The sequence below is a fragment of the Podarcis liolepis genome, assembly GCF_965112155.1.
Source record: "Podarcis liolepis genome assembly, chromosome: 3".
Lineage (NCBI taxonomy): Eukaryota > Metazoa > Chordata > Lepidosauria > Squamata > Lacertidae > Podarcis > Podarcis liolepis.
The window spans coordinates 31,764,570-31,790,601 of NC_139557.1; the positions used below are offsets into that span (position 1 = coordinate 31,764,570).

The 26,032-nt window shown below is 38.9% G+C and overlaps 1 protein-coding gene across 14 annotated transcripts in view; it reads right to left on the reverse strand.

The window, feature by feature from the left end:
- Positions 1-26,032, reverse strand: part of ROCK2 (Rho associated coiled-coil containing protein kinase 2) — a 73,614-nt gene that overhangs the window by 15,825 nt on the left and 31,757 nt on the right. For 8 of the 14 annotated variants that reach the window (XR_014524041.1, XR_014524042.1, XM_083495408.1 and 5 more), the window contains 18 exons: positions 25,538-25,798; positions 19,132-19,276; positions 17,856-17,994; positions 13,888-13,979; positions 12,863-13,022; positions 12,300-12,387; positions 11,958-11,969; positions 10,978-11,066; positions 9,909-9,957; positions 8,489-8,624; positions 8,278-8,369; positions 7,846-8,092; positions 7,325-7,431; positions 6,372-6,531; positions 4,647-4,807; positions 3,189-3,373; positions 712-781; positions 32-135 (listed from right to left, as the gene is read on the reverse strand). Coding sequence is in view for 12 of the 14 variants with exons in the window: in XM_083495408.1 (XP_083351534.1) it covers positions 32-135; positions 712-781; positions 3,189-3,373; positions 4,647-4,807; positions 6,372-6,531; positions 7,325-7,431; positions 7,846-8,092; positions 8,278-8,369; positions 8,489-8,624; positions 9,909-9,957; positions 10,978-11,066; positions 11,958-11,969; positions 12,300-12,387; positions 12,863-13,022; positions 13,888-13,979; positions 17,856-17,994; positions 19,132-19,276; positions 25,538-25,798 (2,297 nt within the window). In the remaining 2 variants the exon portion in view is untranslated. The remainder of the gene's footprint in view (positions 1-31; positions 136-711; positions 782-3,188; positions 3,374-4,646; positions 4,808-6,371; positions 6,532-7,324; positions 7,432-7,845; positions 8,093-8,277; positions 8,370-8,488; positions 8,625-9,908; positions 9,958-10,977; positions 11,067-11,957; positions 11,970-12,299; positions 12,388-12,862; positions 13,023-13,887; positions 13,980-17,855; positions 17,995-19,131; positions 19,277-25,537; positions 25,799-26,032) is intronic. The other 6 variants (XM_083495406.1, XM_083495409.1, XM_083495413.1 and 3 more) reach the window with 3 other exon arrangements.

The following is a 26,032-nucleotide window of genomic DNA, read 5'->3' on the forward strand; positions in this document are numbered from 1 at the left end:
ATGGCCTAGAATCAAACAGCCAAATTCTCACCTTTCATCCTGCAACTCTTGCATTTTTTGTTGTATATCTTTACCAAGTTTGGCCTTCTCCTCGCACTCTTCTTTTAATTCCCGAACTTGCGTTTTATAGAGAGTCTGAAATTTTAAAAAGGGAAACTGATGTAAATACTGTGGGATGGGTTCAGTCACCTGAACGGAAAAAGTCCCGTTAGAAGGTTCATTTTGCCTTAACATCTACAGTATTCAAGATGTGGAATCTTGCAAGAACAGGAGCAAGTGTTCACAATGAACAGACACTAATCAGTTGCTGGCATTATCAGGAGTGAGGGCTACGAAAATGCCCTACTCAAACTAGAGCTCTAAATGTAACCAACAAATATTGTAGGTCATATCTCTCTCACATAATTGCCTTGTCACTCCAAGGTAGCAACTCACAATGTGCTATCTCTGCAGTTCACTCAGGGTACAAAGATAAGGCAATTTGCTTTGATTCCACAGAAATTGCGTAGTGTTAATATGCTACTATGAAGCATATTTAAAATGCAAAACCATGTTAAGTTATAAGAAAACTACCCTCATGATTGCAAACCTACTAATTTCCATTGGGGAAATATGATATTTACACCTCAGTGAGATGGCTACAAATCCCTAGAAAAATGCCTATGCTACACTTAATGAATGGAATAATAACAATGGAAATGCAGTACATACCGAAAAATATTGTTCTGCTTCAAGTTGATCCTGAAGCTCTTTCATCTGTGCATCTGCATCTTGACGTTCCCTGTTAGAATAACATGTACTTATTTTTAAAATAATATGGTTCTTCTGATTAACGGTGCTTGCACACATGATTAAATTGGATTTTCTACTGCCAGACTGTTCGCCTTTCCTTGTAGTAGTCCATAATGACAGCAGGGCAGAAGAGAACTGTTAAGAAATCCTGTTTATTTGAATTCAGCTTTAATGATCATTCTGTAATGTGCACTACAACGTATCTGATGTGAGAAGCTTTCTGTCTTGTCTGCTGGAAGTTGATTTAGTTTTCTTCAGGTTAAGAACAGTTTCAGGTTAAGAACAGACCTCCAGAACAAGTTAAGTTCTTAACCCGAGGTACCACTGTATATATAATACAAGCCAGTAGAAAGCTTGTGTGTACCTTGGATACAGTGTATCCAAAATTGCTCCAAAGGGCATCAAAATTCCCTGGCACTAGTGCACACTCCACCTCAGGTTGGAGGCCATCCTAAATTTGCCTAGCAGCGCTTTTCTACAATTATCTCACTCGCTAATAAAAATACCTAGAAGCAGGAAGAAGCTGGCAGGGAGCAGCAGGAGGGACTAGAGCACAAACCCTGTAGCAAATATCCTTCTCTCAAGAATGAGCTCACTATGAAAAGGTGAAGAGTTCACAGCAGCTCACCTGTCACTATGGTAATCAGGCCTACCTTCATTTCTTTCTGAAGCCTTTCATTTTTTCCAGAACATTAGAAAATTTATAATTAAAAATAAATTAATTTTCCTTTAGAATGGACAAAATGTTTAAGGCAAGGTGTCCATATATTTACTCCCCCAACATAACTTCCTAAAACTGTTAACAGGAAGATTTTAATGGAAGACTATGTACAGAATTAGCTTATTAGAATTCTTGTACACTGAGGGCTAGCAAGTTCTGAGCTGTACATTGGGAGTACAACACAAGTGAGATGCATTTCTGCCTCTTGGAAGGCCCTGCCATTGTCACAAAAGAAGGAAGGATTCAGTGCCTTATTTGCTTGTGGCCATCCTCTTGTTGGCAGATCAGCAGAATATAAGTTGTTAGTATTTAAAGTAACAATAAAAAGTTAATAGAACATGTACTCATTTAAAGATACAGTACTATTTTATAGTAATCTGATAAGCCTGTGCCTTTAATGATATTGTAATAAACTTAAATACCTTTATTAAATATCTGTATCTGAAGTGGCTTTGTACTACAACTTAACACCACAGTAACCAGGTGATTAAATTAAAGGGGAGAGATAAAGTGGTACCTCTGGATGCGAATGGGATCTGTTCCGGAGCCCCATTCGCAACCTGAGCAGAACACAACCCACATCTGAACGTGAGAAGGTCGCGATTCGCCATTCTGTTTCGTGTATGTGACGTCATTTTGAGCGTCTGCGCATGCACGAGCAGCGAAACCCGGAAGTAACCCGTTCCGTTGCTTCCTGGTCGCTGCGGGACGCAACCTGAAAAGATTTAACCTGAAGCGTCTTTAACCCGAGGTATGACTGTATGCAAGACTGAATGGTGCAGCGCAGCAGGTTTAGAAGTACCACTGGAGTGGGAGTTGAGTTTTATTATTATACAGTGGTGCCCCGCAAGACGAATGCCTCGCAAGACGGAAAACCTGCTAGACGAAAGGGTTTTCCGTTTTGGAGGTGCTTCGCAAAACGAATTTCCTATGGGCTTGCTTCGCAAGACGAAAATGTCTTGTGAGTTCCTGCGGGGTTTTTTCCCTCCCCCCCTTTTTCCCAAGCCGCTTATCAGCTGATCCGCTAAGCCGCTTAACAGCTGATCTGCTAAGCCCGCTAATAACACTAATCCGCTAAGCCGCTAATGGGCTTGCTTCGCAAGACGAAAAAACCGCAAGACGAAGAGACTCGTGGAACGGATTCTTTTCGTCTTGCGAGGCACCACTGTAAATACTCATTGTATCCTCAATTCTTTACCAGCCCTTTCTCAGTTTAGAATCAAATCTTTGTTACACATTTGATCGTGTTATGTGTGGCCCCAAACTCTCCAGTTTAGCCATGTTCATGAAAGTTGTGAATCCTCAGCAACTACAATGGAACAGATCACTAAGATCATCAAGAGGATGACTGTTAGTTGCCTCCCGTGTTTCAGAGGTCTGACTGGTCTCAACTAGAAGTTGGCAGCCATCATTGCTTCTGCAGTTCAGGCATCTCCTGAATGCATTTTTAATCCACCAGGCCTATGAACCAGCTTAATTCTTCTTCTTTTTTTAATGGCATTTAAACCACCCTGATATTTCATATATTAGTATAGAAATACTCTTATAAATAACATTAAGTAAATATCTGTCTGTCTGTCTGTCTGTCTATCTATCTATCTATCTATCTATCTATCTATCTATCTATCTATCTATCGTGGTAAGAATAAACATTCCAATTGTAGAATTTGCTTACTTTCTAAGTTCATTATTTTGCTTCTCCAAGTTGAGTTTGATTTCCAACAGATGATTGTTTTCCTGCTTTAGTTGTTTTTCCGACATTTTCAGTGCATTGACATTCTGTGTTTGCATCTTCAAGTCATTTTGTGTCAGGGAACGCTTTTGTGTTTCCTGTTCTATTTTTAGTGTCAGGTTTTCAACCTACAAAACAAATGGATTCCTTTTATACATAAATATGTTTTATGTACAAATATTCATAAAAGTAACAATACCACTGTGCTCACTTTGTTTAAGTGTGTGTTTGAAGGTAAAATGGGGACAAAGTCTGTCTTGCCAAAACTACTTTGAAGAGCAGGTAAACATTCATTACATGTCACTAGCAGTTATTTCTGCATCCACCATGGAAATCACTTTTTAAGACTGATTGAACACTGAAAGATTGAAGAAAAAGAAAATATATATAGCTCAAAACCTTTTCAGAGTAATAACGTCCGGAGAAGGAAGGTATCACCTCTAACACTCTCTCCACAACCAAAGGAAATTAGTTTTGGGAAAATCAACCACACTTAAAAGTTTTCAAAACATCTTGTACAGCCCTTACTTGTATTATTAAAAATCATTAAAAGGTTGCTAGCCTATGCACACATAGCTAGAAATAAGCTCAACTAGACACAGTGGTACTTATTGATGATTAAACATGCATACAATTGGGGCTGTAAGACTACAATTTTAATCACAATCACACAGCAGTAAATTCTACAGGTGAATGTGACTTGCAACAAACACTTTTACTTGTGTCACTGTTTATACCAACACATTTTTACATGGGGTAAATGAGACTGCAATAAATGCCCCATATATATTTCAAGTAACCTACACAGGGGATTAAGATGTAGATTCAGTACAGTACTTGGTTTGGATAAGGCCAGTGCTTTCCCCCCGAAAAAAATGCTTAGGGGTACTCTCATTTTGACTCAAGAAAATCACCATTTTATAGTTCAAATTGGGAAAAATAAATAAAATAAATGAACAAAAGTATAAAGATTCATGTTTAGGGGTATGCGTACCCGTGTCCCCCCAGAAAAAAAGCACTGGATAAGGCACTTCTAAACATACACTGAGGTGTAAGCCTGCCCGCATCCCTGATTTTTAGTCTTCTCCCAATGCAGCACAACACCTACCCCAGCTTTTCCATGGAGTTCCCTGAGCCTCAGGAATGGCTTCTCAGGGCACAATGTTTCATTGGAAAGGAGAGCCAAAGTGAGGGCATATAACGGTGCATGTTAATTATTTGAGTTTAAGCAAGCTATTTGGTTACTACGCCTCATCTCACACTTGTTTGTGATAAAGAACTAAGGTAAAGAAGCTATACAGAAACTTGGTACAAAATACCACTGATGGGTGGGGGAGCCTTATGTAGACCTAACCAGGAACAACACTTAAATATATTGCAAATTTCCTCTTTAATACTTACGTTCTCACTTAATCTATCCTTTTCCTTTAGCAACTCATTTATTTTCTGTTGCGACTGCTTCAAGTCACAATCCAACATGGAGCACCGCTTCTCTACTTCTAATAAGCAGTTTTCCACTTTTAATTTTAAAACTCTTTCTTCCGAAAGCTTTTTTTCCATTTCTGTGAAGCAAAAGAGAAACAAACGCATCACCGCCATTTAATGTAAGAAAGTTAATATACAGCTTGACATTGAAAATACAGCTGACAGTGAAGGACCAGCATAACTGGTCCTTAAATTAGACCAAAAAAATTACTCTGAAGAGCCTATTTGTCAAACACTTTTCAGTTCTACCCAGCCAGCTTGAACGAGAAATTTAAGTTACATAAGCAGATCTCCTCAGCTTCAATTTACTGTCAAATTTCTGCTTCCTACTCAAAGACACGTTCATTTACTGTCTACCCATATTCACTTTTGTGAAAGTGAGATAGACTTTTTGATGCATGACTGCCCGCCAGTTTTATCTATCTTTTATCTTTGACTAGACAGTTCTGGAAACTTCTGTACATTACAGTAAAACATCAAATAAATTCATTAGCATTGTTAAGAGCATGAGATTTATTTCTAGCAAAATTTACATGCAAAAAAGTTTTTCCTTTCTTTCCCAAGCTATTCAATGCCTGTCTTAAAAGTGGCAAGATGACCTAAATTATCTGGGTACGACTGACCTCAATTCTGTCAAAACCATTTTTAATGCCATCCTTGCTCATCCTTTTGTTGTTGTTGTCGTTGTTGACAAAATATAAAACGTCAGACACATTCAGAGCCACCATTATGCAATTTGTAAGACCCTTAACAGCAAATTCTGTGATTGCCTGTTCAGAACTTAAGTCCCATTGGGTCGAATCCGACCAAGTCACTGCATGAGCAAATTACTTCTGCTTGTGCCACAGAACTTCCCTCCCGCTTCTCCACCCACACCTACCTATCTGCCCCAGAGGGTTGGAGGAATCCAGAGAGGAAGTTCCATTGTGCAGGTGTTAGTTGTTCCACTCACACAATGATTTCACGGGATACAACCCGTTGGGATCAATGGAGGTTAGTCTCAGGGATGTGATCACAGAACTGCACACTAAGACGTATGGATTGCTGAACATATGTACAGTGGTACCTCCGGTTATGAACTTAATTCGTTCCGGAGGTCCGTTCTTAACCCAGAACCGTTGTTAACATGAGGCACGCTTTCGCTAATGGGACCTCCTGCTGCTGCCGCGCCGCAGGCGTGCAACTTCCGCTCGCAACCAGGAGCACCTACTTCCGGGTTAGCAGAGCTCACTACCCGAAGCGTTCATAAGAAGGACAGTATGTAACCTGAAGTTCCACTGTAAAGATGACAGCCACAGTGCCCATGTTGTCCCTGCCTCTGACCAAACCCCCATCACCAAATAGAGTTCTGAAGCTAAACCCTCTTGGTTTATACTATGCCAACACAACTAACTTGTGCTAATAAAGTTTTAAATTCAGATTAGCCATTGTGGGTGGTGGCTAGAGAATTGGACTTATACGGGAAAAATCTAGTTCCATCTCCACTCAAGTATGAAGCTGGCTGGGTAATTATCTCTCAGTCTAAGCCACAGTACAGAATTCCTGTGAGGCGAAAATACTGCTGTGATTTCCTTGAAGAAAGGATGTGATATGAATATAATAAATAAATGAAGTTATGAGTGTGTGACATTAAATGCTTACCTTTCATGGCTTCAGATTTGGCTTCCTCAATGGACTTATAGCTATTATTTTTGTCTGCTAGTCGGGCTTTAGTTGCCTTATGTTCATTTTCTTCCTGCTCCAAGTTCTGCTGCATGACCTTAAGCTTGTACGTCATATCTATCTCCATGTTGCTCTTCTCCTGTTAAGTAAACACACAGAAATGTAATTGCTTGACTATAATCCCACTAGTGCCATAAACCAAAAATATGCAATCTGATTGGAATGCCTGTTCAGTCATTACAAGAAAAATATAAGCTTCGATTCACATTTCTGACTTTGTCTTGGTCTTCGCCCAGTAAAAGACTAACCTTAAGGCACACATTCATTTGGAAACAGGATGTTTATTAGAAGTGCTGTACATCACCCACCCCCCTCACAGACCAATAGAAACTAGTGTTGCAGCATGAGGAAGATCTTCTGAGATAAAAACTTTCTGATTCTTCAGCATCGCTAACTGGCTAGCAAGATTAGCTGACATTCTTGGAACAGAAGCAACATGACAATCTCAACACTCTTCACACATCCCAAACTCCATATCCCCCATTCCCTCCATTTCTCAGCTTTCATCAAATAATTATTTACATAAAATACATCACAGCTGCCCTAACCTAAAGCTATCATCAACTAATACCACTAGAAGACAAAAGCTGCAAGAGATGGTCCTTAGCAATTGCTTCAGACTTAAAGCCAGCATAGAGGTCACAAACTAAACAGGATATGGTGAAAACAGGGCATGATACATTCACAGAAAAACACTGCCCCACTCTCACTGGGGAAACCCAGCCAGATGGGCGGGTTATAAATAATGAATTATTACTATTATTACTACTATTGCTGCTGCTATAAAAGGAATTATGAAAATCAGAATGCCACAAATACTATATTTGCTGCATTAAATCAATAAACAACATTCAAATATCTGAGTTGTTTACCTTTTCCAGATCTGTGAATCTGTCTTGTAATTGTCTTTTCTCTGTCTCCATTTTAGTTAATATAGTCTTTCCATTTTTTACTTCTTCCTCCAAACTAGATACTCGGCCTAAAAAATGTTGGAAGAGGTGAACAAGAAAAAGAATACTTCTGTTTCAGTGTATCTGAAGAAGTGTGCATGCACACGAAAGCTTATACCAAGAACTAACTTAGTTGGTCTTTAAGGTGCTACAGGAAGGAATTTTTTTATTTTGACTATGGCAGACCAACACGGCTACCTATCTGTAACAAGAAAAAGAATGTTAGCCATGTGTGGCATTAAAATGCAAGGTTTTATGAACTGTGATTTAAACAAGAAAATCTATCTTCCAGATGCTTTGATGGTGTCAGAATAATTAGCGAGAAAATGTTACCACTTCTTGATCAATTAAATGGAGGGACAATAGTAATTTTTACTGAGCATGTCAATGAAACAAGGGCAGTTATGCAACACTGAATATTTCTAGCACACTGGTTCTCATACCCTGTAGATCACTGATAATCTCCGAGCCATGTGTTCGGTCTCTTCTTTCAGATTCTAGAGCTGACTGGAGATTGAGGAAGTCCTTCTCAAGTCTCAGCTTAGTATTCTCCAGCACACAGTTCTTATCCTGCAAATCTCTGTTATTAGCTTCCAGCTGCTGAATCTGCTTTGTACTTTCGGTCTGGTTTTTTCTCAGCCTGGCTGCTGTGTCAGACTCCGTGCGCAGCAAAGCATTGGCTTCATCCAGCTATTGAACCATGAAGAAATTTCAGAGTTAACTCACCAACCAAAAACGGTCAGCTTTTAAGCATGTTCAAGATAGTATTACTGCAGCAAAGCATTTCATCATCAATTTTTTAAAAAATAAATAGGACAATTCTAACTTAATCCCTCAGATTTTGGGTTTAATTTACAAATAGAAATGTAATTTACCTGTCTTTGTAGTTGAATGATTTTTTCATTGGATATTTGAGAGTTCTGATTCCTCTTTTTCAAATCTTCAAGTTGATCCTTTAAACTGTTAACTGTAATAAAGACAGTAAGTAAGTTAAACACAAAAGCCTTTTACAAATTCCAAGCACCAATAACACAATGTTGTTCAACATTGTTCAGCAATGGCTCTTCAAGATTCTGGTTCACATACCATCATTTTCTAGATTACGTTTTTTATCTGCCTCATGTTCTGCTTTCCGCTGATATTCTGCATTCTTGTGTTGGAGAAGAGCTCTCTCTCTTTCCAACTGTCTTAAGGCAGATTCTAGGTTTTTTCTTGAGGTTACCTGGTAAGGATAGATGGAATATTTCTCTTTTAAGAAATTGGCTGAAGGATGAAGGCACTTTTCTGAAGTTACAACACAGAGCCTATCAAATCTAATTAATGCTCTAACAACTCAAAAAGTTTCTCATTTGGCTACAGTAAATATGCTACATAATGTTCAGCAGATGTGCACACAAATTCACTAACAACCACAAAATTTCCAAACAGCAAAACAGTCATGCAGTTTTGGATCTACAGTGTGGATCCAAAGGCCCCTCAGGCAATCAGAAGGGAACTATCCACAGTAGCCTCTACTGTGGATGGATGTAGCCTCTACATCCATACCATTTCATGGATAGTTCTTCAGGTGGCACAGTGAGCTAAAATGGGGGAAAGGGACTGGGAAAGCCCAACTCTACTGTTACAACTCCATGCTTCAAAACTCTAGTACAAAGTCCCTAAGGAGTCCAAATTTAAAATGCAATTCATATCATATTGAAACCAGCAACAAAATTCCCAAGTCTCATGGATACAAATTAAGGTTTGGTATAGGCCCCTTTATACATGAATTAGATATAACTGATTACCAGAAATTAAGAGCTACACTGCGGGTCACATTACTTCTTCACTACCCCCATTCCCCAATGTCCACACATTAAGCATAGATTTCTGCAAGTTGGTGGAAATACACATCCTCCAGGAATAAATGGATACTCCTCTGAGACTGGAGATAATATTTATACTGGTTGAATGCACATCCACTCCAAATGAACTGTGATTTCAGACCTCCCCAAAATGCCTATCAGACTCTGAGAAGCACCAAAATGGACTTGTGTGTTGTACTGGCAAGGCTGTTGGGTTCATATGTTGGAAACGTGAGTTCAAACTCCCACTCAGCCATGAAGCTCCGTAAAAGGCCTTAGGGAAAACACTCTTCTTTCAGTATAAGTAACCTCAAAGGTAAGACATGAAAACTCCATGTAAGCTGCACTAAGTTCCTTAGAGGAAGTGTAAGATATAAATATAGTGAACACAAAAAGCACAACTCTATTCATATCCTCTGGAAACTATTTGCAATGTAATACAAAAACTGATTACATATTAAACCGCTTATTAATATAGCATATGGGTGCGAGAAATGTTATCTCCTTTTTTATTCTACTAAATACTGTTGGGGTAGCAACTGCCACCTCTATAGCACAATTCCACTAATTTGTCCAATGGAATACCTTCATCACCTAACATAAAAGATTGGCTAAAACATTCAGAGACACAATGGAAAAATATAAAATAGGCAATACTTTACCTCCTCATCCAATTCCTTCATTATCTTCTCTACACGATTAGCAATAGCTCTGGGAAAGTGTTAAAATAAATATTAAGCGGAAAGCACAGAATAATTGACAAGAAACAATAATTTCCCATTTGCTACTGTAGATCTTCTATATAGGAAAGGTATTCCACCAGTGAGATTGTATGTAACTTAACAGCAACCAGCAAAGTCAAAATTATATATTCTCCTGGTGCCTCCAAAATTTCACATTGACCTGCTTCATTTACAAGGTTAAGCCATGATTTATTAAACCATGGTTTTATTGCCTGAGCCCTGGCCAGTGGTTTAACTATGGTTTGCTTATTGATAACAAATCATACTGAAGTTTTTGCTTCTTATTAGCTTATGTATCTTGGTTTCTTTTAACTATGCCTAGGTGCTACATGCAAATCTTTCCTTAACCATGGTTTGTTTGACCATCCTATTCCAGTCTTTTGCCAAAGACAAAGGCATAAGGAGGTAGACTGTGGAACATTTCATTTGTTAAAACAAACCGTGGCATAGTATTATATGTGAATGATGCCACTAGATTAATAAACTATGGGACATGGTAGTCATGCAAAAACTAACCAAGCAAGGTCAGGTAGCAGGAGGCTTACAAAATAACAGCTGCTTTTTGGTATACGTTTATACAACCATTCAGCCAGAACTATATAAATGAACATGTGTTATAAAACAAAGTGGGGGAAAGACCAAAAAGAACCAATGCATGGTGTGATTCATTTTGTTAGTTTTTTTGTTAAATTGAAAGGATTAGGGTGGTTTGTAGAAACAAGAGGGATGGCTAGCTGTTGATATGGAAGGCAACCACAGCCCTCACCCTGCCCCCGCAAACAGGGATCTGCTGGGCCCTATGGGAATCCTGCACCCTGCAAGCGAACTGAGCCCTCAGAAATACCAAAGTACCAGGATAAATTAAATGTGTTAGATACAGACTGCTTTTTGATATTATGGTTCTTTATACAAATAATACTCTTCAAACTGATTTCCCATTAACATTTTTGAAGACCATATTTCTGCATAAAACGGGGTGGGATTCTACCTGTATTTCTGCTCAAGTTCATCTTTGGCTTGTATTTCATTACGAATTCGATCTTCCAATTTGCTTACTTTTTCCTGAAATTGTGCAAACTGAAAGGGGAAAAAACCTGGTCTTTAAATGTACACAACTTGAAAAAATAGCTCACATAAGTAAATATTGAAAGCACCATCAGCCATTTGATTGGACATCAGTTATTTATTTACTATGACATACCCACAGCTGGAACTAAACTGTGTTTATGAAGATACTCAGTAGTTCATGGAAATATCTAGAGAGCCGCTCTTCATTATGGGAAAAGTAAATTCAACTATCTGTGATGCATTTAATAAAACAAAATCTACAGAAACCTCATAATCGTGATCTTAACACACCCTCCTATCTTACACTGCAGATTCCAAAATCCAACTTCAACAATTGCAAATTTCACAAATATTGTAAGTTGCCATAACAATTTCCAACATGTGAAGTTTCATATTCTAGATGTAAAAACTGCAGCCCATAGGTAAACTGTGCAAATTCAAATTAGCTCATCATAGTCCACACTTTTAGGATTTTCTCTGTAGTTAAAGTTCTGGACTGCCCAACTTACTGGGAAGTGGGGGTAGACACCCTCCAAGTTTGCGAAGTGCCCTGTAAGTGTAAACATTTTCTCTATAGTCTTAAGTCTACAAACAAAGGCTGCTAAGTGGCACCCAGGACACCCATGGCAAGGGAAAATAACCATCTATCACAGTTATTTTCATGCACTCACATTTAAAAAAATCAAATAGAAATGACTGGCCATTCACAGAACATTTCTTATCTAATGGGGCTTCCTTCACCATGGACATATGAAATAAATTTATTCTCATCTGTAGCCAACTAACTGGATAATTAATCACACATTCAATCAATGATAGCTACTGCCTAAAAAAAACTATAACTTTTTTTTTTGAAATGTTACCTATTGAAAGAAAAACAATTTAAAATAATGTACTTACCTCTTCACTGTCCTGTAAAAATAAAACAAAAAAAATCCAATATAATTTTTTTTTAAAAAACAAGCCTCTCCCGTCTGTATTTTCCAACAGTCTCTAAAGCTTCACTATCTTGATTTTAAAGAGTTACTTTAATTTTCTTTTAAACAACTCTTGCTTTAAAACATAAACCATGTATTTTAGTCAACAGCTCTTTTCACAAAAGCAAGACTACTCACAAGTAGTTTCAGATGTGTGCAATTAACGCTAACTACTGAAAAGCAAGTCTACATCGCAAGTATTATTTATCATGCATAACAAACACTTTACATATGTTTAGCCCTTATTAAAAAGAAGAGTACTTGCCTCATTTTTCTTTGCCTCTTTTTTCCTTGCCCCATTGTTCTTGCAGGGTTCAACTTCCCTACAGAGCTCAGAAAAGTCACTTAGCAACCTGTTGAAAACAACTCAAGTTTTCAAAAACTCCACAACTATGCCAATCAACTCATTTTAATCAATTCTCTCAAGTCTTAATCCCCACTAGACTGCTCTCAGAATGAAGGCAGCTTTATTCAGCACCACTTCTCTTCCTTTTCATTTTAATTGACTCAAAGGCGGAAAAGATGGGGAGCTTTTCTCAAACTCATACAAATGTTCTAATTTTTCAAGTACCTATGCAAGTTAAATGTATTTATGTGCAGTAATATATTGGTATGCAGAAACTTATTGCAATACCCTAAGATTATTCAGATTCTGCATGTACTATTTGCTCCCTACCCACCCTGCAAAGAGCCTGTGCTGAATACAGTATTGATGGATACTAGAAAATGCACTGTACAATGCTTAACTTTGAAAACTAATTAAACAATTCTATTATGAAAAGAAGCAAGCATTATTGTTATGTATATCATTAAAAGTATATTACATACAGGTTCTCTCTAAAGTAAGTAAATCCTATGAAAGGCAACTGGTTTCCAACAAAGGCTTTGGGGACTGGAAAGGTTTCAACATCCCCTTTGTCGTCTTCAATATCGTCAAAATTGCTGCTGTCTATGTCACTACTCAGCTCAGGTACAACTGGTGCTGCAGCTAAAAAAAATGGAAAATAGTTATTTAAATCAAAATTCTTTTTTTCCACTTCCACAAAAGCAATTTGCATGGTATAATTTGCTAGCTATCTTCTGCAATGAGCCAGGGTCTTGAAAAGCCCTGTTTTACAAGTCTTGAGAAACAAAAACATAGAAGCTTAGCTTCTGAGAACTGCAAATGAAAGGGAACTGCCTCTTTGCTAAAGCTTCTCTGGAAGGCTGGGGGATGCTCCTGAACAGCATGAGCTGGGGCATTACCCAAAGATGAGAAGTAGCTTGCAAAAGCAGAGCTGCAGGAAGGCTTTTCAGGAAGTGCAGGGGACTGCTTGAAAGGGCAGAGAAAGAGATTCTCTTTTGTGAGCTTCATTCTGCTCCCCGTACTTAGGACCCAAGCTAGGGAGTTTGGTGGACCACAATGAACAGTTGCACTGATGTTTTTTAATAAGCTGGTTGTTTATAAATAAGTAATACCCCAAATAAGAATTTTCAAGAATATTTTCCCAACCACAGAAACATTTTTCTCAGATGGAAGCAGAACCAGAGCCATTATTTATACATTTCTATTGAACCAAAACATAATTCAGGCTACATATTCAGAGTAGTTGTTTGACTAAACAAGCATGATGTGGTGGGTGTTAGCAAAACAGAATGAAATTTTTACCCATTCGCACTGAATAAAGTAGTGCAGTTGAAAAAAATTTTACTATTGTAAAAGCCTAGACACTTACAGAAAAATGTAACTTACAAATATAAATGCCCATAGAAACCATTTTAGAACCCCTGCATTTTAAATTCGACACTAACCCAAAGTAAGTTTTTTTAAGTAAGAAAGAACATATTTTTCATATTTTAAAAATGATACTTACTGTCTCGAATATTATCCCAATCCCATTGGTCATGCTTAAAGAACGGATGAGATTTAATTTCCTCTACTCCACTCCTTCCAAGACGTACCTCCCTAAACATAGCAATTAAATCAATTCTTGTATTATCATCGATAATTACAAGCTAAAAAATACATTAAGTGCCAAAGATACCTAAACATTCTTGGCATTTCCTCCCATTATAATTAAATGCAATTTGAATCCTCTCATTTTGTAAGCTGTTAGGTTTCTCAGCACTCTCAACATATGCAGAATGAAATGGTTAGAAATCTCAGCCTGCCATGTGTGGAATAAAACATATTTCCAACTGGACTGTGTAGAAAAGGAATGCAGGAAAAAGTTCTTTAAAAAAAACAACGCAAACCTACGAAGTTTGCCAAACCACTGTACAAACATTTGGACGTAAATGACGGAAGACCTGGTTTCCAAACACAGAACAGTTATTCAAACCCTACTGAAATGAATATTTCAAAAACTGTATCCTTTGCCTCCAATTTAAAAACACCCGTACACATATGCACATTTTTTCCTAAAATGTATAATGAAGCCACTATATACAAAGCAAAGTCATGTCTTTTCAAAACAATTTTTGTGTTGTTAAAGGCTCACGCAAGAACATACTTTCGTACGAGAACTAATAAGGCACAGGATAGATACTTGCCCCTTGTCACTTTAAGTGCTTCAGTGGCAATTGTATATATAATAAGATGCTCTGTTTTAAATAAATACACTGAGCACCATGTTTAATATGAACAGGAAAGCACACACAAAAATTGGGGTGGAGGAGAAAAGAAAGCCAGAGTATTCTTAAATAATCCAAAAGCTCTTCTCATATACCGTATTTTTCGCCCTATAGGACACACTTTTTCCCCTCCAAAAATGAAGGGGAAATGTGTGTGTGTCCTATGGGGCGAATGCAGGCTTTCGCTGAAGCCTGGAGAGCGAGAGGGGTCGATGCGCATGGACCCCTCTTGCTCTCCAGGCTTCAGGCTGCTATCCGCAAGCCTTGGGAGCTCCGCGGGAGTTCCCGTCAGGCTCCCCAGGCTTGCGGATAGCAGCCTAAATCCTGAAGCCTGGGGTGCGCTGCACAGCGCGCCCTGTGCTTCGTGCAGATATTGGGCAGCCCCACAAGCTCGGGGGACAGCGGGGAGGCGGAGCACTGCCATCCCGCTTTCCCCCCGACCTGGTTTGGAGGCTGGCGGTGGGGAGAAGCAAGCTTCTCCCCACCGCCAGCCCCACAAGCTCGGGGGACAGCGGAGCAAGCCGCTGCCCCACGGAGGCTAGGGAGGTTGTCCCTGAAGGCAGAAGAGGGAGACGGAGCGCTCCGTCTCCCTCTTCTAGCTTGGGGATGGCTGCGCAAAGCCTCTGCAGGGCAGCGGGGTGCATTTTTCTCCTCTAAAAACTATGGTAGGTGCGTTTTTTAAAGCTCGGGCTTCCCTGCCCCAGCCCCGCGGCTTGGGGGGGGAATAAATCACCCCCTTGATTTCCCCCCAAAAAACTAGGTGCGCCCTATGGGCCAGTGCGCCCTATGGGGCGAAAAATACTGTATATCCTTTCCCAATCTTTGGCTTTTCCTTGCATTTAAAACGGGGGGGGGGGGACTAATGTACCCCCACCCACCCAAATCCTCTTGAGCTGCCTGCATGATTACTCAGTAGATGGAATCCTTTTTGGAACACTGCTGAGGCCAATAGACAGATATTTATTTCACTTCTATTTCATTTTGTGTTTTGTTTTTTACATCTCTTACGATTTAAGCGAATTACAAGGTGCAAATAATTAAATTTAATATTGACTTGACTGTCAAGAATAGTCCAGAAGAGGGCAACAGAAAGTGAGTTTGTTTGGTTTTCAAATTTTGCATCTTGGTCTGCTTCTGCATGAATGCCTAATAATGCAAACTGGTTGGCCATAAGGGGAAAGGGAAACTAAATTTCCCAACAGGGGAAAGAAAGCCATAAAGAACAGCCACAGTGATCTCCTCCTGACCCTCCCCTAATTTAACAGGCCACAGAAAGCAGCTGTGGCCAGGGTATGGTGGGCTGATCTGATCAGCCTTCAGCAAATAATGCTTAGGGAACTGTAGAATCAGAGTAATAAGAGAAGCCAAAGGTCACCTAGTCCAACTCCCTGCCGATTCAGGAAATTTATGACTACAGCTTTCCTAGCCAGCCAGCCTCTGCTTAAAAATCTCACATGTAGTACAGTCCACCACACCACCTTCTGAGATAAACAGTGGGACAGAAGAATACCTCATACAATCAAGAAATTCTTCATAATGTGGAGTCTAAATCCTTTTTCTTATAGATTTGCACCCCATGTCTTTGGTCCTAATCCCTGGGAGCAACCGAAAACAAACCCAAGCCAAGCTATCGCCTTCTCCAACCCCCTGCAAAAGCCAGGCAATGTGATGGAGCACGGCAGAGATTATGGCGCAAATTTGTTTTCTGTTAGAAAGTGGAGGGTAGCTGACTATACTCACCTGAATGCTGCTACCAAACCTACTTTAAGGACTTTACTCCCAAAACTATGCCACCCATTTCTTTAAATGAGCAAATGAAGGAGGGAAGAACAGATATTCCTCCATCTCCCCAGCCCTTGAGAGATATGGGGAAGGGATGTGTGGATTCCACTGATCTGTCCCTTTCAAAAGGAAGGGGGGCAAGAGAATTATGATCATGGGGTGTAGGGGAGATGTAAGATGCTCAGTAACCCCAATATAATTTCTCAGAGCTTGTATGTGTATGCTAGGCAATAGGTGACTTGCTAAAGTCAAGGATACAGAACATGCTCCCACACTTCACAAAATGTCACAAGATTTCTTCTCTTCAAGGGGCAGCAGCGTTCGAAACTCCCATTGTTCTAGGTGCATCTTGTGACAGGGAATTTCATTAGTGCGAGCAGTTTCTGAGCTCTGGGCACAGTACTGCATCTAAGATTTCAGTTAAAAACTGCAGTGGAAGGAAAGAGGACCTTTTTCTGCCTCCCCACTTCCAGCTGCTTTCTTAAGACTGGAGAAGAAACGCTCCTAGGAATATTAGGGCGGTGGGCAGGGGAAGGACTAGACCATGTGAAAAATGAACATAATATTCAAGCTGCAGTTCATTCATTTTCGGCTTTGTATTCTTGTTATAAAAAAATGTGCCTAGACATTCTGTTGTTGCACCCATAACCTAGGTTTAAGGTGCCATTTAGCTCCTAGTTTTCATATCTCTGTTTCTAACACTGAGGGACAGAGAAACCTTCAATATAACTGACCAAGAAAAGTCATGAGCTCTATCTGCTATACATCAGTGGTCAATGCTGAGGGTGGAAGGAGAACAGTCCTGAAAAGGAAGGAACATTCTAGCCCTGTAAGAACCAAAAAAGCAGGGGAAGCACTTGCATCCCATCTGTCTTTAAATTATCTGAATCCCATGCAGGTCTTTCAGACAGGAAGGCCCTCTATTGCTTTATGTTTATGATTCATTTAATGCTCTATGTATATGGTAAAGGGTAATGGACCCCTGGACAGTTAAGCCCAGTCGACTTTGACTATGGGGTGTGGCACTCATCTCCGCTTTCTGCTGAAGGAGCCGGCATTTGTTTGCAGACAGCTTTTCCAGGTCGTGTAGCCAGCATGACTAAATTGCTTCTGGTGCAACAGGACACTGTGACAGAAGATGAGAGCATGAAAACGTCGTTTACATCCCTGCCACGGGAATATGTATGTATATGATTTATGATTATCTCCTCACTCAAAATTTGGCTATGGAAGTTGAATATAGTAAGTGCTGCTTTAACTTCAGAAATTTTTGTTTTTAACATTTTAGTCTGACTTTGGGTAAGGCATGAAATCAGATTGGTTGCACTCACTGTACTGGACCTCAAGAAAATTCTTCTGAAAACATATTCTGTTACAGTAATTTAGGGAAAGGATTTTATGGCAAGAAAAATCTATGTTTACATACCTGTCTGTTAAAAAGGCACAAATAAGGTCCTTTGCTTGCTTTGAGATTTCAACATCTTCTGGGAAATGTAATGAATTCTTGTGATCCATTATTTTACTATATGTTCCCACCAATGAATCAGCATAAAATGGAGTATCTCCTGAAATTAAATATGCATAAACATTAGCTAATGCAAGTTGATTACTAAAGGCAAAAACAGTTAAATAAAAATAACTTGAGACAAAAACAGACTCCTATGCACAAAGGTTCAAAACAAACACCTACAGCCACAGTAAAACTATGGTTTAGAATTATAGGCTCATGTGCTCCAACCCTCCCCACACAAGAGGAGACTGCTTCTGCTTTTAAATGAAGCAGAGTTCCCTGTTGAAGTCTGAAATCAGAACAACTCTGTATACTCTTTTGTTAGTTCAAACAAGCCAAACGCAACCTATGCCATATGATACTGGCTTGTTCACCAACCATAACTTCCCTGAGTTTGGGCACAAGAAGGAAACCTGATTAATGTAAAAGCAGAAAATGTGATTCTATTTTTGTTCTCACAGCTGCAGAAAAGAAGGGGAGGGGAGGGAGAAGAGTAAGTTCAAGGTTCATGCAATGCTTTTGCATATAATGCTAACCATAATTTAGTGTTTTGTGCAAAGGAATGTTCTTATATATTCCTGATAAGCACAAAATATATCTCCTGTTTCTACAGCTTTCTGTACATACAAAATATAAATACAAACTCAACACATAAAAAAATATATCAAGTATTTGATGGGTCTTTCTTCAATTGCACATAGAACTTAATTTTTGGTCTCAGAAACATGTGATTTTTGTTAGAGGTGGGCCTGCTATACAGAAAATGGCTCCAGAGCATGTCCTTCACTGTAATTATGCTTTTTAACCCAAGGAAAGAATATATGTGGGGCATAGCTATGAATATTCCCAAGGTACCATCATTCAATATCCCTCAAGAAACGTAACAACCGGGATGGTAAATGGCTGACCATGTTACCACAACTGATTTGGGGAGCAGCATCACTTTCCATTGCAATAGCAGTTACAAAACTGGAAAGTTGGACGCCAGGTAGTCTCCATAGCAACTCTCCATGTCTTCCATGGGAGGCCCACCTCATGTTGTGGGAACTCAGGCTCTGATATGAGAAGTGTAACCAGAACTAGATTCACTCAGGGCCCATCAAGCTCTTATTGAATCAATAACCTACGTGGTGATGCACAAACTTTTGAAATCAAGGTACTAGAGGGAATACAAGAGGAAATCACTACTTACCAACTAGCATTTCATAGAGAAAAACTCCTACAGACCACCAGTCGCATTCTCTTCCATAATAACCATCACCACCTTGTGATTTTAATACTTCAGGTGATATGTAGTCTGGTGTTCCGACAGCTGTATCACAGCGCACCATCCCTGTCTATATAACCAGATAAAATGCAACAATTAAACAGAACAGCTGCTAGATTTAGGCAAGAATGCTAACTTAATCTATTTTTAAAATATAGTTCTTAAGCAGCTATGAATTTAAGGCTGCTAACTGCACTTACTCTACAACACTGTCATTACCCATTTATAAGTTCTCTTATGAAATTCATGCCACAAGTATAAAGAAAGCTTGTTGAGGGAGCTGAAGGAGTTAATCTTGGAGCCAGACAAAGTAAGCAAAAGCTGGGAATGTATGTTATGTCCGATTCATGGGCACAGAATCTACTGGAAGTCTCTGCAATAAATTGCAAGAGAGATTTGGAGCTGGTCCTAAATCAGCAGAAGACAATATATAGGCACACCTCTGTTTAGACTGAATAACATAGTCCAGTTTTTATTGCTTTTTCTGTGCTCCAGCAAAGCAGGTCTTAGAAGTTCGCAAGATAAACTATGCAGCAAATATAGAACTTGAAAGCAAGCATGTCTTTCTATATGATTTAATACTTCAGTAATATTTCTGTTCAATGCTACTGTTATGTAGTGGCTAAGAGCTTCAGTTGTGAACCAGAAATCCTGGGTTTAGTTCTTACCTCTGCCATCAACTCAGCATCTCTCAGCTTCAGCCCCACATATGCAATGGGGTTTTTTTTTTAATTACTAGCCCACCTTGGAAAGATTTTTCTAATATTTTCTGATAATGATAATATCTTCAAATACTGGATACAAAGTGTTTTGGAACTGTGATATAAATTCTAATTAACAGCACTACGAAGTATTTGCATATTCATCAAAGTTAAACTTCATGGATCTTCCCCGCTTCCAGTCTCCTTATGCTCTTTACCCCCTATATTGGCCTAGTTCAGATGCAGCACTAAACCAGGAATCTCCATTCTTTTTTGGAGGTGAATGTCATGGAGACTGCACTGGCCTCCCCAAAATACCAATTTCACGGCAGAAAAACTTGCAATGCTCCAAAATACCCCCACTCCCAAACTATAGGCAACACTCACCCTCAAACCCCAAAACAAACATTCAACACGCCTCTAAAAACAGGCAACAAAACTCACACATACCCAAAAAACAACCACCAAACACAAGCAAAGACACACACATTCCAAACAAAAACAACAAAAACAAAAACAACAGGCAAAAGAAGGCAAACAATAAGCTATGCTTCATCATTATGGGCACAAATTTGTGCAAGCTTCAGGCTCCTGTGCTAACACCTTCTCAGTATATTTGCAAGAGGAGAGTGGAAGCTTTTGCTTCTGTTTTCAATTAACCACAGCAAGTAGAAGCAGCATTAAGTAATTTGCAAGGCATAGGGAAGAAAGGATTCATGGGAACACAGGAGGTTCGCACACACCATACTCCCACATGCAGGTATCATCATGCTGCCTGTATATACCCACAAGTGGAGAGAGTGAGGAATAGGTGAAGAAAATGAGGAAGCAGGATCTTCTGAGCAATGCAAGTGGATTGTGCTCATACTAATTTTATGAAATGCTTTTCTGTTCATAAATGCTAATACTAATACACAGCGAAAGCTCACTTCATTGCCCCAGGGGTAGCAAATAATGAGTTGAAGTTCTTTACTGTTTAGCATTTGAGGAGAGCTGGGTCATACAAACAGTGCTATCTTAAGACATGGGTAGGGAACTTGTCATTCTGCGAATGCTGCTGGACTGCAATTTCCATCATCCCTAACCACTGGCCAAGTTGGCTGGAATTGATTTTGTTCAAACCCAGCAATGTTTGAAGGGTCAAAAGTGTGGTTCCAATCTGAAGAAAAATGGGAAAATCCACCTTTCAACAGCCTTAGCTCCGTATTTTTAGTACCACACTTTGTAGAGAAAATAAAACATTTAATTTAAGGTTCTAATTCTTTACTTATTTTTCTCCCAGTTCCTCAGTCAATCTGAACTCCCTACTCCTAAGCATGTAAAGTTAGACACCTCCTGGTTCTAGAATTCTTTACTAGAGTCAGCCATGTTTCATGTTACACTATATAGCAGGATGACTTATTACAAGATGGTTAAGCGGCTACACTGGGACAAATACTTATAGGGCAACCCAGCAAGTAGATCCATGTACCGAAACCTAATACAAATACTCACCAGGTGGTTCAGTAAGATATTCCCTTAGTTATGCAACCCCCAAAATAAAGGGTGCTATGTTGGCGTTGTGTAACTCAAGTAAGTTGTTCTCACAAAATGGCTTATCATGTTGCACTCCACTGATATGGTTACACTTATTTATTTATTAAATTTCTATACTGCCCTTCATCCGAGAATCACAGGGTGGTTTACAAAACATTAGGAATGGCCATCTACTTGTGAGGCTGCAACTATGAAGCAGGCTCAATGTAAGGGTGTATGAGTGAAATCAAGGGTTTCAAAGGTTTGCTGACCAATAACACAATGTAAGAGCAAATATGCAGTAGTCAAAATTTGTTTTTGAACTGCAGTAACCACTAGAGGTGCTGTTTTTTATTCTTTTAGCAGACGGATCATTTTGGGCAAGAAAATAAATGTATTTAAGATGTCAGTGATAAAGGCATACTAATAAGTAACATGTAGTTACAAAAATAATAGACACTAAAAAGAATGCTTTATGGGGAACATCCCATCAAAAGTATTGTATTTACACAGCTGTGATGCTTCCCTGTTGTTCAAGAAAACTACACATGATCTGGAGGTGCTCCAGATTCTTACTAGCAGGGTGTCCAATTCTATGCAAAATAAAGTAATTGAATAGGCTGAATTGCTACATCAATTGCATCTTTAGAAGTCATCAATAATGGGATTACAAAATTGGCATGCCACAGTTAACTATGTGTAATTAAGTTTCTTTTCCATTTTTAACCCAAGCAAAACAAAATTTGAACACTCCAGACACAGATTCAGAGAAAGAGGTGTGATGCTGTAGTGCAGACAAAGGGTTTGGTGTGTCTCCGTCAAGGTTGTGAGTCTACCCAGTTAACAGATTGTTCACAGATTTTGTACCATAAGAAATGCGAAGTAAGCTAGTTTTTGCACCGTTAGAAGAAAAACGATGCCTGGAGGCATAGGCCATCTAATGTTTAGCCTACTTTTACCAAGATAGTTGGTAAATAGTTCTTTTATTTAAGTATCATGTTAATTATCATCAAGATTTACCAAAGCAACCATTTTATGCATATATTATTGACATTTATTGCTATAATGTCATTTATTGCTATAATGTCATTAAAGAGATATGAGGCTTGAATTATTACACTGAAACAATGGAATAAAGGAACCATCATGTAGTTATGGTTCTCAGAAAAGCCCAGAATATGCCACATGACACACTTATATTGCTAGTGCTGAGCAGGGGTGGCTCAGGAAACTGATTCAATAGGAGGCTGCCTGAAAAGCATATATAAACCACTCTGAGCAATTCTACAGAAGAACAGGGCATAGGTGTAATTAAGCAGATGCTGGATGCCCATCTGTTTTGGGTGCTTTTGATGAGCTTCCTGCATAGCAAAGGGTTGGACTAGATGACCCTTGGGGTCCCTTCCAATGCTACAGTTCTGTGATTCTATAACTTTCCACATAGCAAGAACAGTAGTAAAACTCAAAAATTACAGGGGTGGGTGCAAGACCCACACAGCATCACAAATACTGGTACTGGCATAATCCACAAATCCAAGTAGACAGTGATTGTTTGCTTTTCCATCTGCACCAGTACCTCATCCCACAATAAGCCAAAATGTCAACTGTATTTTAGATAGACATCAGGAATTTTCACAGAACTTTGTTGACTGCGTGTGGACTGCTAAAGTGCATTAGTAAATAAAAAATATCTTGTTTGCATGTTAAGAAATCTGTTATGTCTATTAGCTTTATCCATACTTAAAAAATATTTATTTGGTGCATTCATCATAAAAGCATTGCCCTAGTCCACATCCACATTTTTAGAACTGGCTCAAATTTTGCAAATGCAGTTTTGTCAGATTTTTCTCCCCTACTAGCCTTTTGTTGATGCATGCTAATGTCTGATTAAGGACACAGCAGAATAGCATGAAATAAGTAGAATATATTTTGAAATTTATTCCAAATTAGAATCAATGGGAATACACTGGAATAAAAGTGTAAGTGCTTACAAATTAAATGGTGAAAATGTTTTATTTCAAATAAGTATGCTCGATTTATTTGATCTTAAATTTTAAAGTAAGTCATCTGAAGACCACTAGAGGATGCTATGGGTTTGATTATTAAGCAGTAAATACATGCAAGTTATTGTGCTCATTAGGAAGCAAACATTAACACAAGAGATAGACACGGAACTCAGGTGCAATCTCAGTTGCTCAGTTTTGTACATGTTTGATATTGAGTTCACACCCACCCTAATAGGCACACTTATTTAGAAGTTAGGTTCCACTATAAAAAGCTCATTTCCAAATCAAGCACTTAAAATTCAATTGTAACCTGACTCCATACAGCAAGAATAATAAAATATTTTCCATTTCACTAGATAAACAGATCACTCTGCTGAAATGTTTTCTTTCTCTTTTACCAGCAACAGTTTTAATCCATTCATGGTCACTATTAAAGCACTAATAGTTAATGAATGAAAATTTATTTCAAAGTAGTTAGCAGGCCTTTAATTGTAAGCATTACTGAACCTGTAACCCATGAAGTAGAGCAAACTGTAGAGAGGCACAAGATCACTACTTTCTACTCCATTCTATGTGGTGCTGTAGAACTTGAAAGAGTGCTTTTTCCTGCACTGACCTGTTCATCTACTTAGATCAGAAAATTAGTCCCTCCTAATGGTTCCAGCACTGGTTGATACACAAGCAGTGCCTTGGGAAGAACCTACTGAATGGTGGCTCCACATATTTGCAACTCTCCTCCCACTGAGGTGCATCCTGTCATTTCATTCCATTCCATTCTTTTAGATGACAGCTAAAGAACCAGCTCTTCTGCCAACTTTTTGGATGTAGATGGGGTGGGTTTTGATTAATCTCCCCTGCTTTACTGTGGTCTTAGGATGTTGCTGCTGTTGTAATTTTAATTTGGTATAATTTTTATTATAAGTTTGTTTTCTTTATTTATGTGATGTGATGTAGCCAAATAAATATGCTTCCTTGCAGCCTCTCCATGTGGCTACCCCTAACTATGTTCTATTAAGGAGATGTCTTGTTCATACATTTAAAAACCACCAATTCACAAAGATTAGCAAAGCAGCCAGGGAAAGAGAAAAAGAAAAGCTGAAGCAGCAATTGTTTGCAAAGAGGGCAGGCAAGCAAAACAAGAGATCGCTGCTTCTAAAACGGGGTGGGTGGGGAAAAGGAGTGCCTATTATGAAAAAGCATCCTATTCTCCTTTCTATACAACTCACCCATAGAAGGAAGAATTCCCTGTGTGTAGTTTGTATCATAACTGTGATGGTAAAGAGCTGCACATTGTGAGAGTTTCTAATGCACAGTTATTTAGAAATTTATATACCACTTAACACCATTGTTTCTAAAAAGTGCTCAATGAGATTACAAAAGAGATACCAGAGATAAAATCTGTTAATTTGTCTATGTGTATGTGAATAGAATTGGTTGTTCAAATAATCAACTGAAACATTTTAATTTGTTGACAGTGCTAAACAGAAGTTGATCCAATAATGAATATGTGCCATCATTGAAAGGACAGCACAGTGGAGCTTGGGAGGCTTCTTCCACACCTCACAACAGTCTCTCTTCCTACCTGACAAGCCACTTCTGAAAAGCCATGACCTATATAAAACAACCTGTTGGAAAGATAGGTGCCACATCCACATAATCCCTTACATTTCCCTAAGCCAGTCTCTGGGCCTGTCATCAGACAGCCTTCTATTTTGTAATTAATGTTCCCTAAGGTATTATGAAAACTATCAGCAAATGGTAAAGCAAGAGGTCTTTCCTCACAAAGAGTCATTTATAATTTTCTTGCCTTTCTTAAAAAGAGATGGAGGTTTAGACCTGGAGTTCAAACCTGAAAAATAAAACCATATTCTGAACGTGCACACCAACATGCCTTCTTTCTCAATCTTCAAGGTAGATACTACTGAGAGATAGTAGCTTGGCTGAGGTTACCTTGTGAGTTGACAGCAAAGGTTAAGAACTAAACAGGAGACTCGGCACAAATTATCTTAGCCACAGCACCATGCTGTGTCTGTGTCTATGGCACAGTTAAAATTACCTCGATATAGTGCATATTATTTTAGAAGCACACATAATGAACCACATACTTACTTCATCCATTTTCATACAAGTACCAAAATCTGCAAGCTTCAGGTGTCCATATTTATCCAAAAGCATGTTGTCAGGTTTCACGTCTCTATGTATCAAGCCCATGGAATGAATTGCATCAAGAGCAAGGACGACTTCAGCAGTGTAAAATTTGGCCCACTTCTCAGGCACATCGTAATTGCTCATGAGGTTGACAAGATCTCCACCTGGCATGTATTCCATGACCATGTAAAGGTATCGGTCATCTTGAAAGGCACTAAAAAGCTGCACCCAGAAAGATGGACAGATATAAAGACTTCACAAAACCGGGCAATTTGCCACAATCTGTTGAATTCCAGTGAATTTATGGCAACTAGAGCAGCTTTTCCCCCTGCCTTTTAAGAATAGTTTTGGTATGATACAGTAATTGTAGCAGATCTTTAAGGAGTTCCAGAATAATTCAGTTTACCCATCATGTCACTGATGAAACACATCTCTTATGGCTCACCAAACATTTCA